Here is a 21,062-nt window from a genome sequence, read left to right as displayed (position 1 = left end):
CTCAATTTACAAGTACAATTTCTAAGTTGCCACAGTTTACAACCAAAGCACAGAGCTTCAAACAAGGAGTTTCTGAAGGCAAAACCCCCCCATTTATCTAAACTTTGTAGTTTCCAGGAAAGAGAACCCTGTCCACTTCACAGTCCAGACCTGATGCTGATCCCCTTTATGCTTCTCCTGGTTTTGCTCTGGGCACAACAAAGCATTGCTTCATTTACATTTCACTTAAGCACTCCCCCTCCCTCAATCCTAGAACTAACTCTCTTTTGGTAAGATGTCCCTTCCTTCCCCTGATATGCAATCTGCCTTGTAGCAAGACCCAGTAAAACTGGCTTTGTGAGACTCAGGTTTGTCCCTGACGGTCTTCAGTTGATTAAGCTAGGACAGATGACACAGTAGTATAATTCCGAAGATATTACCTGCATTAATAAGAGAGTGGCCTCCACCAGATTCTATGGAGAGAATACTATAGTATGAGAAAAAAAGGCAAATTAAAACACAGCACCAAGGACTTATAAAGAGGATACTAAACAGAAGAACAATATGTGTTTCAGCTACAAACTGGGCTTGGCTGCTTCCATGGATATAATTCTGGGGGGGAAAAAAAGACAAAATTAAATGTTTAAATATACTCTGAATTTTGGTATCCTAATCCTAAAATGGGCTATTTTCAAACTCTATGAAATTATTAATTCACCTTCTGTTTGTAGGCACTCATCAGTAAATTAATTTGGCTAAAATAAAAACTGTTTCTGGGTTATTTATAGTTTCTTTCCACTGTCCTTATACTATGTTTTCAACAACAGAATATATGAGAAAACTAGTCTTTCAGTGTGTAAGACCGCGAGGTACATAATGTAAGCTCCATGAAGATAGGATCATGTTTTTCTTGTTTTTCACAGTATCTAATAATACCTAGCACAGTGCCCAGAAACAGGAGATGATGCTCAAGTCCTTGATCAAGTATTATATTTAGCTGAAGGCTGACTTTCATTCTTAGCTAGGTTATGCAAAAGGACTCATCAGCTGCAGTAGGAAACTTCCCACTTTTAAAGAGTACTGTATCTTCTTCTCAGCAACTGAAACTCGTTGAAAATCCAAAATAAAAATCTAGTTCCCTCATACGCTGGCACTGGTCTCACAGCCTAATAAGCATTAAGGTTAACTTCAATATACAATGGAAAGAAATCCTGGCTTCCCTTACCACGTGTCCTGTGTGGGGATTCTTATGAGCATACGGTGGTCCTCTTATATGATTCCACATCTGACCAGATGTCATAGCAAGCACAAAGCACTAGGAAACAAGAAATAATGTAATACTCACATAACACGGTGCAGTTGTTCCCACCTTGAATAAATCCATAGGTATAGGAAAAGTGCCTCTGCTCGAGTAGTACATGAAGGACACTTCTCTCAGATATATGCTGTCTTAATTAAGGTTTATATTTCACCACAACAATCACGAGGATAAATATTTACTTTGAAAGAAAAACACCATTTGAAAATTATACATAAGCGGATAGAAGCTTAAAATTGAATTGAAAAGCCTTTTAGAAGACTATTTCCAAAAGAACTGCAGATTTTCCAGAGATGACAGTCTATCATTTAGGTTGAACAAACACTGGAGGTCCAATCAGCTCTTCCAGGCTTTGGCCATCCTAACGAGACAGCGGAGGAAGCAAACTGAACTTAAGGCACAAAGTAATAACATAAAATCCTTTCCAAAGGTAAGAAATAAACAAAAAGCTACCTAACAATGCAGTATTAGTTTTATTCATACAATGTTCTTCTAAAACTTACTCACCAAAGCTGCAAAAGCCCATCCAGTTTTATTAAAGAGGAATTCCATATTGCTTCTTCGAAGATACACAAGTCCACCAATTACAGCTAAGAGCAATCCCAACATAAGGGGACCAGCATAATTTGGAGGTCTTATTACTCTAATCTAATGGGAAGGAGAGAAAAACATTTTAAAGTATGAGATTCACTGGTTATGTAGGTCAAAGTAATTTGAAATGAGAGCAATCAAAATCACTGTGGTTACTTTCTGGAAAAATTACATTTCTTTCTTTTCATCCTAATCAAGAATCTATAGTGTATCTTGAAATGGGATGGGATAGGTACAATAGTGTGTTTAACTGCAACATAACATCCTTTAGATTAAGAAGTATTTGCCACGTACAACTGGATAGTCCACGGCCTTAAGGTCAAGAGTGGTTTCCATGCTGAATTCAATAATAGAGGGTGTTCTGTAATTTCACTCTTTCATCAAGATGATTCTGTTAAATGCTACTTATGAAGGGACTGCCCAACTATTACCACCTCAGCGATACGTGGACAAGACCAATTAAGACCGCCCCATAGGATTCCAAGTGGATAATGGCAAAGTGACTTTCTGCAGAGGAGGGAAACTTACAGTGACATCAGTTCTGTCGGCAATCCACCGGGCAATCTGCTCAGCTGAAAAGCCACGCACCTGCAACTCATATGTATCACCCCTTTTGGGTTTCCCTTTTGCAGGAAAGTTGATGAAAGTTGGAGCTGAGTTCATGTTTAGCTGAATAAAAAGTAGTCCATGAAAATATAAGTTACCGAGAAAAAATTCTTAACAGTAAATATTACCTTGACAATTAGGCATTTTATAAAGGTGAGGAAGCCCAGGCTTACGTGGGTTCAGTGATTTGCCTAATTAAAGTGGTAAATGGTGGAGCCAGGATTCAATCCAAGGCTGCCTGTGACCTTAATTAGCGCACTTTACTGACCAAATAAAAAATTGTAGCTAAAAAAACAGTATTTCACTCCTTTAGAATGGAAAATCTCCCATACCTTCAACATTTTTAAAAAGATTTTATTTACTTATATATATTTTAAAGATTTTATTTATTTATTTTTAGAGAGAAGGGAGAAAGAGAGAAACACAGATGTGTGAGAGCTACATCTATCGGTTGCCTCTCGCACGCCCCCTACTGGGGAACGTGGCCAGCAACCCAGGCATGTGCTCTGGCTGGGAATCGAAACTGGACCACTAACGTGTCCTTGAAGGTACTGACTCAATCTGTCTCCTTATATGCAAATAGGAAAAGACTATTACAGACGCTAAAGTTAAAAATACATTTGAAACTTATGGTTTCTGGTTGTGCATGTAAGGAGGTTGAAAGTTGCCACTCCACAGTTAACAACAGGTAAAAAAAAAAAGGCTGAGCAAACTGAAAAATCAACAACTCTTTTTGGATCCCTAAGAGAGGGAGGACATAGCGCAAAACTGGAGAGACAGGCAGGCAAATCCAGGAAGTTAGGGCTTACAAGAGAGCCACGAGTAGAAACTGCCTCAGGAACCATCGCCAGGGTAGAAAAACCTGGCCTGTAAATGCCAAATTGCTGAAGGCTCAGAGCCGACCACTCCAACAGTTAAAAACTCCAGGGGCATACAATGTTTGGGGGGGGGGCTACAATACTGTGAGATTTCCCTCAGAAACTCAACTAGGTTCCCACAGTAAATATTGGAGAAAAACGTCCTGATGCTTCTGGCAGGGGGAAGGGAAAACAAATCATTTGGAAAGAAAATACTTCAGAACACTCTGTTTTTCTCAACAAAGCCTGTCTTTGGTGGAAACTAGTTAACCAGAACCTATCCTGCTGGGGTATTATCACAGCCTAACCGACCTGGAGGAAGGGAAACACCCAACTCCAGTTCCCTCGATGTGCCCTGGCCCCCAAGAAGGGACAAAAACAAATGAGAAACTCTCCAGAAGTTCATAGTTCAGAGGCACAGGCTCCGTAAAACACTGAGATCTAATCACAGGACTACAGAACATTCCCTTCCCATCTCACCACCACATTACAAAAGGTCAATTTACAGCAGTTCCTTTTACCCAGTACATCATATCTGGCTATGAAGAAAAAAATTACAAGGCATACCAAAACTAAAAAAAAAAAAAAGAAAAAAGAAAACAAAGAGCAAGTATCAGAACCATACAAGGCAGGATTGTTGGAATTATCAGATTGGGAATTTTTAAAAAGCTATGATTAATATGCTAATGGCTCTAGTAGATAAAACAGACTACATGCAAAAACGAATGGGCAGTGTAAGCAGAGAGATGTACATCCTACGCAAGGACCGAAAAGAAATGTCAGAGATGAAAAACAGTGTAACAGAAATGAATAATGCTTTTAATGGGCTTATTAGTACACTGGACAAGGCTGAGGAAAGAATCTGAGCTGGAGGATATATCAACAGAATCTTTAAAAAGCAAAGAAAACACACACTAAAAAATAGAACAGACTATCCAAGGACCGTGAGCCAACTACAAAAGGTGTGTGTATATAACATACACATAATGGGAATACCAGAAGGGGGAAAAAAGAGAGAATAAGAACAGGAACAATATTTAAAACAGCAATGGCCCTGGCTGGCGCGGCTCAGTGGACTGAGTGCCAGCCTGTGAACCAAAAGGTCGCTGCTTTGATTCCCAGTGCAGGGCACGTGCCTGGGTTGCAGGCTGGGTCCCAGGTTGGGAGTGTGCAAGAGGCAACCAACTGATGTATCTCTTGCACATTGATGTTTCTCTCCCTTTCTTCCCCTCTCTCTAAAAAATAAATAAAATCTTAAAAAAATAAATACATGACTGAGAATTCCCTCAAATTAATCTCTAATCACAGACCCAGGAAACCCTGAGAACATCAAGAAGAATGAATGTCCATTAAACTATATGAAGGCATATAATTTTTAGGCTGCAGGAAATCAAAAATAAGGGAAAAACTCTGAAGAAAGCCAGAGAAATAAAACACCTTACCAATACAAGAGAGATCTAAGAATTATATCCAATTTCTCTTCAGAAACCATGCAAGCAAGAAGAATGGAGTGAAAGTTAAAGTGTGGAAAGGAAAAAAAAAACACCACAGACTTAGAATACTGTACCTTGTGAAATTATTCTTCAGAAATGAAGGAGAAATAAAGACTTTTTCAGACAAACAAAAATTGAGGGAATTTCTTTCAAGATATATTACCACTGTAGTCCTCCACTCTACCTACTGAGCTATCAAAGGAAGCACTCTTGCAAGATATATTAAAAGAAGTTCTATAGAGAAGAAAAATAAGGTAGGTCAGAGACTTGGATCCACATAAAAGGGACAGCACTGAAGAAATATGTGAAGGTAAAATAAAAACTTATTTTTCTAAGCCAGGCAGTGAAAGACAAATACCATATGATCTCATTTCTAAGTGGAATCTATTCAACAAAATAAACTAACAAACAAAAGAAACCACAGGCTTGGAAACATGGAGCAGACTGAAAGTGACCAGAGGGGATGGGGAAGGAAGACAATGGTGGAAAGAAGGAGAAAGGACTAGACAAAGGACATGGATGAATGGCCCATGGACATGGACAGCAGAGTGGGAATGGACTGTGGCGGGGGGCAGGGGAGAGCAACGGGGGGAAATTGGGGCAACTGTATAGAACAAAAATAAAAAATCTTTCATTTTTTTATTCCTAAGTAATCAAATAGTAAGTATTCAAAATAATATCAACAATGTTTTCAATGATGTGTGCACGAGCGCATATGCTTATTATAAGTGGAATTAATTACAGGAAAGATACAAGGTATGGGAGGGGAGAATTAAGATTGTTTTGTTATTTTAAGGTCCTCAACACTTCCCATAAAATGGTATAGTGTTATGTGAAGTAGACTTGGATTCGTTGTAAAAATATATTGCAAACTCTGGGGCAACATCTAAAAAAAGCATTAAAAAAAAAAGTATAACCAATGAGCTAAGGAAAGAGAGAAAATGGAATTATACACAATGCTCAATTAAAACCACAAGAGGCAGAAAGATATTGGAAGACAAAAATGGGAACAAAGAATAAGGGCACAAAATAGAAAACAGTAATGAATATGGCAGATATTAATCCAACTACATCAATAATCACCTTGAATATTGATGGTCTAAATGCATCAATTAAAAAACAAATTGTCAGCATGGTTCAAAAAATAAGACCCAAGTATCTGATGCCTACAAGAAACCCACTTTATTTGTTTATTTATTTAAAGATTTTACTTACTTTTTTTTTTTCAGAGAGAGGGGAAGGGAGGGAGAAAGAGAGGGAAACATCGATGTGCCAGAGAAGCATCAATTGACTGCCTCTTGCATGGGCCCCGACTAGGGACTGAACCCACAACCCAGGCATGTGCCCTTAACGGGAATCAAACTGGAGACCCTCCACTTTGTAGGACCTTTTGCTTTGTGGGAGGATGTCCAACCCACTGAGCTACATTGGTCAGAGCAGAAACTCGCTTTAAATATAAAGACACTTAGCTTTGTGCAGTGGGAATACTGTAGTCAATGAGGTTTATCCAAGGCACAATTATTGCTAATTGTTTAAAAATAAAGAAATATAAAGGCACTTATAGATTAAAAGTAAGTGAATGGAGGAAAACATACCATGCTAACACTACTCAAAAGAAAGCAGGAGTAGCTATATTCGCTTCAGACAAAGACTTTATTTTTCTTAAGATTTTACTTGTTTATTTTTAGAGAGAGAGGAAGGGAGGGAGAAAGAGAGGAAGAGAAATATCAATGTATGGCTACCTCTCACACGCCCCCTACTGGGGACCTGGCCCACAACCCAGGCATGTGCCCTGACTGGGAATTAAACTGGTGACCCTTGGGTTCGCAGGCCAGCACTGAGTCCACTGAGCCACACCAGCCAGGGCCAAAGACTTTAAAACCTTGATACCAAGGAAAGGTATCAGATAAAAAGAGCCTTACATGATGATATAGGTCTGTTTTCCAAGAAGGCATGCCAATCCTTAATATGTATGTGCCTAACAGGAGTGTCAAAGTAATGAGGCAAAAACTAATAGAACTGCAAGGAGAAACAGATAAATCTATTATTACAGTTGAAGATTTCACCACCCCTCTTTGACACCCAATGGACAGATCCAGCAGGCGAAAAAAATCAGTAAAGACATAGCTGAACTCAATAACACCATCAATCAACTGGATATAATTGACATAGACCACTTCATCCAAAACAGCAGAATATATATTCTTCTAAAGCTCCCATGGAATATTCACCAAGACAGACCACATTCTAGGTCATAAAACACCCATTAGATAATTTAAAGAATAGAAGTCATACAATGTCTGCCCTCAGACCACAATGAAAATAGAAATCAGTAACAGAAAAATAACTGGAAAAATCCTGAAGTACACAGAAATTAAACAACATAGTTAACATGTGGGTTACTGAAGAACTCTCAGGAAAATTAAAAAATATTTTAAACTAAATGAAAATGGAAGCACAACTTATGAAAATCTGCGGGATACAGCAAAAGCAATGGTTAGTGGGAAATTTATAGCACTGAATACATACAGAGTGGGTAAAAGTAGGTTTATAGCTGTTCTTATGGGAAATTATACATTAATAAATAGTAATACAAGAATAACTGTTTTCCACATTCACATCTGTAAACCTACTTTTATCCTACCTGTATATGAAAAAAACAACCTAAAGATCTAAAATCAATGATCTAAGTTTCTACCTTAGGAAACCAGAAAAAGAAGATCAAATTAAATCTTAAGTTAGTAGAATAAAAGAAATTATAAAAATTAAAACAAATCAATGAAATTGAATACAGAAAAGCAATGAAACCAAAACCTTGCTCTTTGAAAAGATCAATAAAATCAGTAAGCTTCTAGTCAAGCTAAGTAAGAAAAGAGAGAGAAAACACAAATATCAGAAATGAAAGAGGGGAAAGCACTACAAATTCTATGCACAATAAAACTATGAACAACTGTATGTCCACAAATTTGATAAACTAGATGAAATGGACCAATATTTTGAAAGACAAAATTTGCCAAAACTCACACAAGAAGAAATAGACAACCTGAATAGGCTTATATCTAATAAAGAAATTCAATCAATAACAACAACCTTCCAAAACAGAAAGCATTAGGTTCAGGTGAGTTTAATGGTGACTTCTACCAGAACTGTAAGGAAGAGACTCTACAGTCTCTTTCAGAGGACAAAGCAGAAGGGATACTTTCAACTCAATCTATGAGGCCAGAATCATCCTAACACCAACACCCAAAAAAATATTACAAGAAAAAAAAACACACTAGAGATCAGTATCTCCCATGAACACAGATACAACTACCTTAAACAAAATATTAGCAAATCAAATCAACAATGTATAAAAAGAATTATAAACCATACCCGAGTAGGATTTACCCCAAGTATGCAGACTGGTTCGACATTCAAAATTCAATTAATGTAATCTATCACAACAATAGGCTAAAAAAAACCCCTCAGTAAACTCAAAGTAGAGGGGAACTTCCTCAGCTTCATAAAGAACACATATGAGCCCTGAGCGGTGTGGCTCAGCTGTTTGAACGTCATGTCACGAAGTGGAGGGTCACTGTTTCGATTCCTGGTCAGGGCACATGCGTGCATTGCAGGTTTGGTCCGGGAGGCAACTGATCGATGTTTCTCTCCCTCCCTAACTCCCTCCCTTCCCTTCTCTCTAAAAATAAATAAGTAAAATCTTTAATAAAAAAAAATACCTATGAAAATTCTACAGCTAACATCAGATTTAATGGCAGGAAACTCGAAGCTTTCCCGCTGAGATCAGGTACAAGGATCTGGCCTCTCTCTACTCCTTTTCAACATCGTACTGGAAGTTCTAGCTAACCCAATAAGATAAGAAAAGGCATATAGATTGGGCTGAAGGAAATAAAGCTGGCTTTGTTCACAGATGACATGATCATCTATGTAGAAGATCCAAAAGAATCTACCAGAATAACTCCTAGGATTACAGTAAGGTTGTATTGTAGGATACAAGATTAAAACACAAAAGTCAATTACTTTCTTATATACCAGCAATGAACAGGAGGAATCTGAAATTAAAAACAATACCACTTATATCAGCATTGCACAAAATGAAACACTTAGGTATTAATATAACAAAATATGTATAAGATCTATCTATATGAGGAAAACTACAGAAATCTCATAAAAAAAATCAAAGAACTACAGAAATGGAGAGATATTCCATGTTCACAGATAGGAAGACTCAATATTGTCAAGATACTAGTTCTTCCCTACAACATCTATAGGTTCAATGGGATCACAAAGTAATTTTGTGGACATTGACAAACTGATTCTGGAGTTAAATAGAGAGGGAAAAGACCGAAAATAACCAATACAATACTGAAGAAACTTAGAGGATTAATACTACTTAACTTGAAGCTACAGTAATTAAAACAGTGTGGTACTAATGAAAGAAGAGAAAACCAGATGAATGGAATAGAATAGAGTCCAGAAATAAATCCACATAAATATAGTCAACTGATCTTTGACAAAAGAGAAAAGACAATTAAATGGAGAAAGGATAGTTTTTCCAACAAATTGTGTTAAAACTGAATATCCATGAGAGAACAAAAAATCCAAACAACTATTCCATAGACCTTATACATTTCAAGAAAATTAACTCACTCAAAATGAATCACAGACCTAAATAAAAAAGGGAAAAGTATAAAACTCCTAGAAAATAACAAAGCCTAGATGACCTTGGAAATAGTAAGGACTTATTAGATACAACACCAAAGATATAATCCATGAAAGAAATAATTTAACAGTTGTACTTCATTAAAATTAAAAACTTCTGCTCTGCATAAGAGCATGAGACCACAAGCCACAGATCGCAAGAACAAAGACTTGCTGGGCCAGAATGGCCCAGTTGGTTGGGCATTGATCCACAAACTGAAAGGCTGCAGGTTCAATTCCTGGTCAGGGCACATGCCCCGGTTGCAGGTTCAATCCCTAGTTCTGGCGTATGCAAGAGGCAACCGACTGATGTTTCTCTTCCTCATTGGTGTTTTTCTCCCTCTCCTTCTTCCCTTCCCCTCTCTTTGGAATCAGTCAAAGAAAAAAAATTTTTTTAAATGTACAAAGAATTCTTAAAACTCAACAAATAGAGAGTTAACCAATTAAAAAATGGGCCCAAGACCTTAAGGAACATCTCACCAAACAAGATAAACAGATGGCAAATAAGCATTTGAAAAGATGCTCCACATCATGTATCATCAAAGAAATGCAAGTTAAAACAGTGAGATACCACTACACACCTACTAGCATGGCCAGAATGCAAAACGCTGGCAACACCAAATGCTGATCAGGATGTCAAGTAATGGGAACTCTCATTCATTGCTGCTGGGAATGCAAAATGATACAGCCACACTGGAAGATAGTTTGGCAGTTTCTTGTAAGACTAAACATACTCTTACCACATGATCCAGCAACCACTCTCGTTGGTATTTACTCAAAGGAGGTAAAAACTTTTGTCTGCACAAAAACCTGAACAGAGATGTTTATAGCAATTTATTCATAATTGCCAAAATTAGAAGCAACCAAGATGTCCTTCAGTATGTGAATGGATAAACAAACTCTGGTACATTTGGACAATGGAATATTATTCAGCAATAAAGAGAAATGAGCTATCAGGCCATAAGAAGACATGGAGGAACTTTACATATATAAGTGAAAGAGGGCAATCTGAAAATACTGCACACTGTATAATTCTAACTATATGGCATTCGGGAAGGAGAAACTAGGGAGACAGTAAAAATATCAACAGTTACCAGAAGTTTGGCAGGGAGGGATGAATTGGCAGGGTATGGATGATACCGTATTGATGGACAATTGTCATTACACATTTGTCCAAACCAGGAGAATTTACGAGATCAAGAGTGAATCATAATGTAAACTGTGCACTTTTGGATGATTATGATGTGTCAATTCAGGTTCATCAACTGTAAAATTTGTACTACTTTATTGGGGGATGTTGATGGTGGGGGAAGCTATCCAAGTGTGGGAACAGGGGGTGTATGAGAAATCTCTGTATCTACCCCTCAATTCTGCTGTGAACCTTAAGGTGCTCTTTAAAAATGGTCTTAACTTTTAAAAAATGCAGATTAGAGACATCATGATCGATAGAGCCTGTACATACGGGATTTAGGGGACAGGAAAAGGGTTAAGTTTTAAATAAGGAGGAGGAGCTTTTCCACTAAGACAAGAAGGAAGAGGGTAAAGGCAAGTACCTAGCTCTACGAAGAACTTCAATATTACAATGGTAGCATCATGAATTAATGGAGTGATTTAAAAAGTTATTTGATTCCCGGCTGGTGTGGCTTAGTGGATTGAGCACAGGCCTGTGAACCGAGAGGTTCCTGGTTTTATGCCCAGTCAGGGCACATGCCTGGGCTACAGGGCGCATCTCCTGTTGGGGGTGTGCGAGAGACAACCAATCAGTGTTTCTCTCCTTTCCCCCCCCTTCCCTTGTTTATGAAGATAAATAAATAAAACCTTTTAAAAAAAGTTACTTGAGGAGCATTTGAGATCTGGCTCCCTGGCATATGTTGTCAGGTTGGTTTAAATACATTTTTCTTTAAACTTACTTGATAAACTGTCCACTAAAAATGGTTAAAATGGTAATTTTTATTATGTATATTTACCACAATTATATACACTTGATTACTACCCAATTTCCATACTCTAATAGGTTAAGCACTGACCGTTACATTTCACGTTAGCTCAAATTGAGCTTTTATTTCACTAAGTACTCTAGATCTTACATAAGACAGGTCCTATTTAACTTCTAGTGGCCACTGAAAAAGATGTATTCCACTTTATCTACAGTTTGCCTATTTCTACTTAACAGAACCAACCAAAGATCTTACCATCTGAAATACATCAGAGCCTTCATCAAAATCCACCATGGCGAAAAATATTCTGTTGGTAAATGCACTGGAGTATCGCCAGGAATTTGCCAGGATCTGGAATTCTTCATCAGCTTGCCTGGATGCCATCAGATTTGTGGAGATAAAATATAAAACATTTTAAAAAACAGTCTAGCTTATCAGCAGTAAAACAGACCCAAAGACACACTAGCAGTCCAATGGGGGTGGGGCATTGGACAAGCAGGTCAGGCTCTGCCGTTATTTCGTTGTAAGACAGGCCCTGCCCCAACTGCTTGGGATTTCAAAAGAAAGTAGTAATTACCTGTCTACATCTCATATTTTTTGCCTCTTCCTTATCTCAAAGCCCTTCAGCAGTCACTGAAAAATCCAGCTAATTGTCTCTACAATGGTTAATACACTAAATTACTTCTCAGAGTTCAAAGACAAGGTTGAAGTATTTCCCCAGAGAAAGTACCTAGATGATAAACTCTTCAGAACCTGGTACTTTTCTATCACCTTCAGAAGACAGCCTCCAAGCTCTTTCACTGGTTCTTCAACGTTCTTTATCATCTAGTTCCAAACAATGCACCTAGCTTTTATTTATATTTTTAAAAAGATTTTCTTTATTTTTAGAGAGGGGAGGGGAGGGAGAAGGAAAGGGAGAGAAACATCCATGTGCGAGAGAAATATCTGTTGCCTCCTGCACGCCCCCAACCGGGGACTGAGCCTGAAACCCAGGCACGTGCCCTGACTGGGAATTGAGCCGGTGACCTTTTGGTTTGCAGGACGATGCCAAACCCACTGAGCTACAGTAGCGAGGGCTGTATCTAGCTATCAATCTCAAACAGGATATATTAATTGCGGTTTTTTAAATTTATTCCTATCTGTGTACCCTTGTACGCATCATTGCTTCTCACCAGAATATCTTAGAATCTAAACCTGAGCTGCATGTCCAGCCCTAGTACAAGTTCTATCTTCTCCACTAGGCCAATCGTAACCATCCTGTTATACATTCTTCCTGAAATTTTACAGTCTTATTATGTACACAAGTCACAGCGTATTTAATCATAAATTGTCTTATACTGCCAGTAGAATTTTCATGTGTGGAATGCACTTCCCTAGCCAGATTACGAGGGTAGGTCATCTTTCTTATACGTCTCATCCTGATAGCACCAAATATATAGTAGTATACATACTGCTGTTGCTTCATTTTATTTTTTGTGAGTGTAGGCAAATGGGAGCTAATTTTAATTTTGGTCTTGTAGAAAGTGAGACACAAATAAAAACGTAGGTTACTAAGAATTCCACTGATTTGTATTTAATACAGTATTATGGAGTCTGTGTTTATTCCCTGACATTTCTGTACATTGCTGATTGCCAGTGAGTGAACTGACGACTATAAGTAATTCTAGATTTTAAGTTTATTCACAGCTACTACCTACTTTTCTTTTTGCGTCTCCTTATTTTCAACATTTACCCCAGAAAATAAGTACTTGGGCACCAAATACCTTGACTATCTCCTACCTCCAAGGAGAAAATCCTTTAAGAAGAGTTATTAGCAAGGCTTGGGGTAGCATAATACAGTATTGTGAAAGGAGGCTGGCTAGTCCTTCACATGGGCTCAGGCTGCCAGAATTTGGAAAGCCTCCAAGGTTTTACTAAATTAGTTCTTCACAGGGCAGCTTTGTCATTTCATTTTAAGTAAATTCCCAAGATCACACATAGTGATCTAAAAATACAAGTAAAAAAAAAAAAACACCCAAAAACCAAAAGGCAAAGGCTGTTTTATTTTTTAGTATCCACTATTTTTAATTATCCATAGTTTGTTTAAAGAAAAACCAATCTTTATTCTTAAGATCATTCAGAAACGGTGAAATAAAATCAATAAGCCATTATTTGATGAAAGCTTAAGTGAAGTTAGTCTCCATTTTCAAGATTTAAATCACTACCAAATAATCTAGGAAAAAAAAAAATCTTGCCCTGACCAGGTAGCTCAGTTGGTTGGAGCATCATCCCATATACCAAAAGGTTGCAGGTTCGATCCCCAGTCAGGGAGCATACTACAGGAGCGAACCAATGGATATTTCTCTGGCACATCAATGTTTGTTTCTCTCTCCCTCTCCCCCATCCTCCCCCCCGGTCTAAAAATCAATGAACATATTCTTGGGTGAGGATAAAAAAAAAAAAAGAAAGAAATATCTTTAAATCATACATCTTTGTTTCCTAAAAAAGTTCTCTTCTAATCCCAAACTTGAGTGTAGCTGCCATTGTTGCATTAATAGATTACCTGTAGCTTTGGGTAAACCAGTTAAAATTTTGTAACTTGTTTCTTCAAGACTGAGAGTTATTTGCTTTACCACATTTTGGGGGTATTGTGATAAAACAAAGGTATGTAGTTGAAAGCACTTACAAATAATAAAACAGTACACCATGGTACTGGCATATATTTATATAAGTTGATACCAATTTAGAAGATAATTGTTAGATTTATTCCTATGATCGCTACAATACTTTATCCTTCCTCTTCAGTCCTCCCATAATGCAGACAACTAAGATACGACTATAAAAGAGCAGTAGTATTAAGTATTAAGGAAGGTATACACATTAATTATGTACCCACTAAACTAATTTTGTTCTTCTGGGATTGAAAAGTGGTTAAAATGATATGAGTTATTTAATTTTAAAATGTAGTTGAAAGTTCATACTTGCACACAACACATTGTCTATGAAGTTGGAGAGCAGTGAACATGACAATAACGGAGTAGTTTCTTGGTGGGGCTTTAACAAGGCGACGGAACTTGTCTCCATTCATTCTTATTACAGGTCTTTTATTGGTCCATTCCATCAGTTGACTGACCTTTTCAGATAACACCATCTAAAAAAGACAAAGGGAGCACACTGTTAATATCCTCAACTTGCCATTTAAAGATCCTTTTATCCAGGCAACTTAACACCAAGAATAACAAGCAGAGGTACATAGAAAATGGGAGAGACCTAAAAATAAATTTTAGGAGTTGGGCCTGATAGGGATAATTATTCTTAAAATTATATTATTTCATGATGATATTTTAATCAAAGACTATAGTTTTTAATGTGAATTGTTTGTTATCTACTAATAAATAAAACAGTATAAAATCCTAAACCCTTTCATTTGCCAAAGATTCCAAAGAATGTGGAGTTAAACCAACTGGCTGGTTTCATGTAAGACTTCACTTCTCAAAACACACACACACACACACACGCATGCACGCACACACCCTACAGAGAAACTAGAACAGCTGAAACAATCTTGAAAACAAAGAATAAAGTAGGAGGACTCACTCTAGCAGATTTTAAGGTTTACTATGTAACTACAGTTAGCAAGGCAGGGTAGCAGTGATGAAGGGGTAGGCACACGGATCACTGAACAGAACCAAGGACCCAGACACAGACCTATACAGGTAGAGTCAACTAATTTTTTCAGAAACGTGCAAAAGCCACCCAGTCGAGGAAGGAGAGTCCCTTCTACAAATGGTGCTGGAGCAACCGGATGGACATCCAGAGCCAAAAATATGAAACTTAAAGTAAACTCTATACCTTATACAAAAAGTAACTCAACATGGATCACATACTCAAATGTAAAAATAAAACTATAAAAATTTTAGGAGAAAATGCTCAGGAATTAGGGCCAGGTAAAGTTCTTAGACCTGACATCAAAAAGCACAATTCACCAGAAGAAAAAAAATTAATAAACTAGACATCATCAGAATTAAAACTTTTGCTCTGTGAAAGACCCTGTGAAGACGATGAAAAGACAAACATAATTTGCCTACTTTACTCACCATGGTTGCAGACTCTCCGTGGGGCTATTTTAGACAAAAAGTGTAAAGCAGTAACAAGTATTGAAATAGTTTTTTATACAGTCTATCTCTATTCAATCACACAGAGATGCGATCATTCCAACCAAACAAGTGTATGTGCTCTGAATTAGCTATAAACATGTGGAGTCTTCTTCAAAAGTCTTGAATAAACTTTTAATTTTATTCAAGTCTGATGTCAGGTCTATGTAAAACATTTACAATACTCCCGTTCTTGTTTATTAACAGACTAGAAAGGCCAGATTTCTGGCTATTTAATCTCCAAATAATTTATCCAGTTGAAGAAATTAGTTCAGTGCAATTACAAATTCTCATTAAAGCTCTTAGGAGATTATTACCTCAAAAGAATGGTTAATACAGGGGCCATCAGGTTACTTTCCGAGCTCATTTTCTTTAATATGAGTTGTAGACTGGTCACAACGAAAGATAAACTAGTTTTCAACTTTTACAATAAAATTACACAAACACAGCCTGGAACATAATAATCAGAGGTTGTAATCCTTATCACAATGATCTAATATTTTAATATGTCTTAAAGTATGCCTCTCTTGAATTGATTTTCTTTTTGAGAAAACAGCAGCTACTAAAGCAGCTTAACATCAGCCAATGGTTCTGTGACTTTAAGTAAAACAAGGTATAATAACCCCAATTTTAACATCGGCTAACTGATATAAACAAGAGTTAAGTTCCTACGTTATAAGGAAACAACAAAAGGATACTATCAGGGAGTCTGCTGTATTTGAAATGATTAGTATGTACATATTAGGCAACAACTTCTCTCATTATAGAGAATACAGAATTTAATTCAAATCTCAAAACAACACTATGAGGTACTCTTTTTTTATCGTCATTTAACTGTTGAATAACCAGAACCACAGAGGTCGAGTGACGTGTCAAAAATGTCCAGAGTTAGGAAGACAGAGCTAGGATTCAAAGTGCCCATGTTCATTCTAAACCAGGGTTTCTCAACAACAGCACCACTGACATCTTGGGCCAGATCACTACTTGTTCCAGGCAGCTGTGCTGCACAATGCAGGATGTTGAGCGGCACCCTAACGTCTACCTACTAGATGCCAGTAGCACCTCTACCCTCAGCTACAACCACCAAAGATGCCTCCATACATTGCCACATAACCCTTGGGGAGCAAAACTCCCTCATTGAGAACAGCTCTAAAATGACAAGAATTTTCACAGTAAGATTTACCGTATTTTGCCATATATAATACGCACCTGTTTTTGTGCGCATTCTACATGGGATTATTATAGTTGTCGCTAATATCCATGTATAATGCACATCCTTATTTTTCTCTCAAAAATCGGGGCAAAACAGTGTGCATTATACACGGCAAAATACGGTACCTAGGTTTTGGGTTCTATCCCTGGTCTGAGGGATGTTTCTTTATCTCTCCCTTTCTCTGTCTGTCTCTAATTTCAATAAACAGATTTTAAAAAATATGGACAATTTTATCAAAGACCATGCTTTTTCATGTTTATCATATTACCTAATGAAAACACCACCAGATGCAAGGACAAGTACCTTGCCTTCTACCACAGGAGGCAAATAATTCACTATAAAAATAAAACAAGTCACTACAAAACAAACCTTCATGCCTGGCAGAGAGCATAGGCTTTGGAGCCAGACCAGTGGTGGACCAGCTCAACCATGACAGCTGTGCTTCTTTGGACAAACTCCCCACCCATCTCTTGCTCAGCATCAGTTCCATCATTTTCAAAAGAGGTTAATACTTACTCTGCAGGGTTACTCTGAGGATTGCAGATAATGTATGGTAAATACAGGGCCTGCCACGTACAAGGCATTGAATAAATATCAGAGACTAAGTCAATATTCCAGTGCAAACACTGTTACAGGTGTAAATAATCAGATAAGTAGGGTACCATTCTATTTAACAACAGACAACCATGAGGAACTTGAGTGATTTTTTAATTATATTCATTTAGAAGATGTGTTTTTTTTTTTAAATTTATTTTTAGAGAGAGGGGAAGGGTGGGAAAGAGAGAGGGAGAGAAACATCAACATGTGGTTGCCTCTCACATGCCCCCCACTGGGGACCTGGCCCACGACCCAGGCATGTGCCCTGACTGGGAATCAAACTGGCAACCGTTTGGTTTGCAGGCTGGCACTCAATCCACTGAGCCACACCAGCCAGGGGCAGGAGATGTGGTTGTTTTTTTTCAAAGAATACTTATAAGATCAAATATTACCCTCTGTTTAAAGCCAAATCTACTATAGTAGATAGACCTGAGGTTTTGTTAAAATAAATTTTTCAAATATTGACAAAAACAACCCTAAGTGTTCTGCAACAGAACATCTATATTTTTAAACTGTAAGTAGTATTGAGTATCATAGTAACCTTTCTTTAAAGTCTAAAGTATCCTCAGTTAGAGGGGAAAGAGGTAAAAACTAAAACACCTTTACCAGCCTATACTAATCCCTTGTTTACTAATGAGAAAATCCAATCTTAGGTTGTGACACCTGCATGTGAAAGAACAGTCATGACTCTATATGCACGCGATTAATTAACTAATTAATTAATTAATTGGATCTTTTCTGAGGACCATTTTGACAGACACTGCTAGGTGCTAGGGAAAGAAAAATTAATTTGTAAGTGCCTGTATTTAAGATGCTCACAGTCTAATGGGAAGGACTGGTATATAAACAATGGTAATAAAATGTGCTGAATTGATATCAATTCACCTGGGGGAATCAGGAAAAGCTTAGTTGAGGAAGAAAGTAATGTTTGAGCTAAGACTTAAAGAGCAGGAAACCTCAGGTGAATGAAGGGGTAGGGTGAGAGAGAAGAGAGATACCCCAGCAGAAGGCCAACAAGTACAGACACAAGAGAATACAAGATCAAGGAAGGCAGGTAACTCAGTATAACTAGGACAAGGAGGATTTGGGACTGAGACGAGGCTGGAAGAAGCAGACCAGGCACAGGCTACAGAAGCCCTGTTATACTTTGCAAAATGGGTGAAAAGGTTTTCAGATTTTCATTTTCATCTCTGGCAACACTACGAAGGATGGATTCAAGAAAGACCAGTCAAGGTTGGTGAGAGCGATAAGCATGTAAACAGTGGGCATGATGGAAAGGGAGTTAGAATCTGATTACTTTTATAAAAAATTTTGAGATGAAATTCACATAACAAAACCCACCATGTTAACCATTTTCAATTATATAAGCCATTGCTAATTCCTTTTAAAAATAATTTATCTTCCGCTAGGCCCCTCTGCTTCTAGTTCAGCGAGAGATTAAATGAATAAATACAGCCCTGGCTGGTGTGGCTCAGTGGATTGAGCGCCAGCCTGTGAACCAAGAGGTCACCGGTTTGATTCCCAGTCAGGGCTCATGCCTGGGATGTGGGCCAGGTCCATGCGAGAGGCAGCCGATCGCCGTTTCTCTCACACGTGGATGTTTCTCTCCCTCTTTCTCCCTCCCTTTCCCTCTCTCTAAAAATAAATAATTTTTAAAAAATTGAATAAATATAACTTTAGTAGAAATACTAGTTTTTAAAAAAAACTACACTTTATTTATAAAAAGTGGTCACTGCAGAAATTCGGGCAAATACCAGTACATAAGGTAAAAAGGAAAAGTGCTTCCCTAATTAACAATCCCAGCTACTGAAATACAGCCACTATTAAGAGAGCGGTGTGTATCCTACCTACATTGTATATAGCATTTTTTACATAAAAGACATCCAGGATATAGAAGTACGTACCACTCTATATCTTGTTTTACATGAAAAAATGGCTTGGAATCCTCCTAAATACTCACATCAATTCATAGTTCCAGTGTATGAGCCTGCTCACTTTACCATTCCTTTAAAAATTGTATATATTTTTATTTTATTCTTTGCTAATGTAATAAGCACCTCGTTTTAAATTGCTAGCTTTTTTCCTTATGGAATACCTCAAATATTCACAAACAGAAAAGATGGGATCTTTTTCAATTCAGCTCAAGTTGACAAGCATCTGCGATGTTTAAATGGTATATTAAAAGTGCATGCACGGATACTTGTACTAGAGGAAGCAGAGAGCTGTATAGGAAACAGCTTTAAGACTGATGGGCTGGTCTAGGGTTTTAGTCTTCGTTGTGCAACAGTTAACTGTGTAAGCGTAACACACGGTTTTCCTCATCTATAAAAAAGAAAACTAGAGAGCATAAATGATTGCTGGCAATCTTTAAAGCTTTAAGAGCATATGGCTCTAAGTCACAAGTGTTTCAAAATAGTGTTAAAATTTCTGTCTGGATTGTTTAATTATGAGTAAAGAATAGTTATCTCCTCTACTTGCTAAAGTCAGTAAATTCCACGAGTAAAAAAAAATTCTTAGTTTTTTTCACTTACGAATGGCAGAGTCCTAGAACAGTGCCTGGAACGTTTGGTATTTGGTAAATGAAAATGGTTTAATAGCTTCCACGTCCGTAAATTGCTCTGAATCAATTGTTTGGACAATGTAATAAATCTGGCATAGTTTCGCAATTCAGTTTAATTTTTACATTTCTGAATTAAAAGTGCTATACATTGCTCTTACACGTCTATAATGGACTTAAATCAACTGGCAGCAGAACACTCTGATATTCTACCCGCTGGACCTAAAGTCGAACTTCGCCCACCACCTGATGGGGCCCATACACATGCACAGGCCTAGAGAAACCAGGTTGTCCCATACCCCACCCCACTGTCAGACTCTACATCCCCAGAAGACAAGGAGTTAAGTTTCTTCTCTCCCAAACCCCGCAACTCCAAAAACGGCAGAACTGGAGCCACCAAAGACATAGAACCGACAGGGAAAGGGGGTCGGGAGAGAGAACAGATCCTCTCAAGCTCCAATCATTGGGAAATGCCCGTGTTGCTGGAAACAGCGTCCTTACCTCCTTCTTTCTTTGAGCAGAGGCTGAGGGAAGCCCATAAACCAGTAGCAGCGTCAACGCAATGGTTGCAGAGATACACCGAAGCCACGAATGCGCTGCCATGTTTGCTCCTCTCCCTCCTAAAAGCGAAACTTTCCTTGGGTTGAGTCTGCGGGTTGGGCGTGAGAACAAGCAAACCAACCCCTTGGCCCTCCTCATTGGTCTAGCTCGGCCCTACCGGGCGACCTTTCACATTACGTCACTGCGCTTTTCTGTGAGATGCCCGCTAAAAGACGGTTCACTTCTAATTGGTCTCCGGTAGCCAATAGAAAAAGGATAATCTGGAGGTTTTTCATTGGTCCGCTAAGGATAATAGGTCGCCCCTTTCTTTTACGTAAGCAAGTCGCGCTTCCGGGCTCCGTACTTGCGCGTGCCCAGTCGTGAAGCTTTGTGACTTTTCAGAGTTCATGCTGGCTTTAGGTTGATAGAATCTTACTCAGCGAGACTCATTTATGTCTTTGAAATCCACCTCTTTCGTGTAACATTCTGGTTTTTAAAGATTTTATTTATTTATTTTTAGAGAGACGGGAGGGGAAGGAG

The 21,062-nt window shown here is 38.0% G+C and overlaps 1 protein-coding gene and 1 pseudogene across 1 annotated transcript in view; one reads left to right on the top strand and one right to left on the bottom strand.

The window, feature by feature from the left end:
- Window positions 1-20,696, bottom strand: part of MAGT1 (magnesium transporter 1) — a 33,082-nt gene extending 12,386 nt beyond the window's left edge. Inside the window, exons 1-7 of the mRNA XM_054566662.1 lie at window positions 20,484-20,696; window positions 14,443-14,612; window positions 11,738-11,855; window positions 2,417-2,557; window positions 1,805-1,945; window positions 1,205-1,294; window positions 528-591 (exon numbers count right to left, since the gene is read on the bottom strand). Of these exons, the coding sequence (XP_054422637.1) occupies window positions 528-591; window positions 1,205-1,294; window positions 1,805-1,945; window positions 2,417-2,557; window positions 11,738-11,855; window positions 14,443-14,612; window positions 20,484-20,681 (922 nt within the window). The 5' untranslated portion in view covers window positions 20,682-20,696. The remainder of the gene's footprint in view (window positions 1-527; window positions 592-1,204; window positions 1,295-1,804; window positions 1,946-2,416; window positions 2,558-11,737; window positions 11,856-14,442; window positions 14,613-20,483) is intronic.
- LOC129065406 (uncharacterized) lies at window positions 6,312-6,387 on the top strand (annotated as a pseudogene).
- Window positions 20,697-21,062: the final 366 nt, after the last annotated feature.

This window comes from Pteronotus mesoamericanus, unplaced genomic scaffold (assembly GCF_021234165.1).
Source record: "Pteronotus mesoamericanus isolate MK-2021 breed Mesoamerican mustached bat unplaced genomic scaffold, CSHL_Meso_final contig_177, whole genome shotgun sequence".
NCBI lineage: Eukaryota > Metazoa > Chordata > Mammalia > Chiroptera > Mormoopidae > Pteronotus > Pteronotus mesoamericanus.
This window is presented reverse-complemented; position numbering and strand designations above follow the sequence as displayed.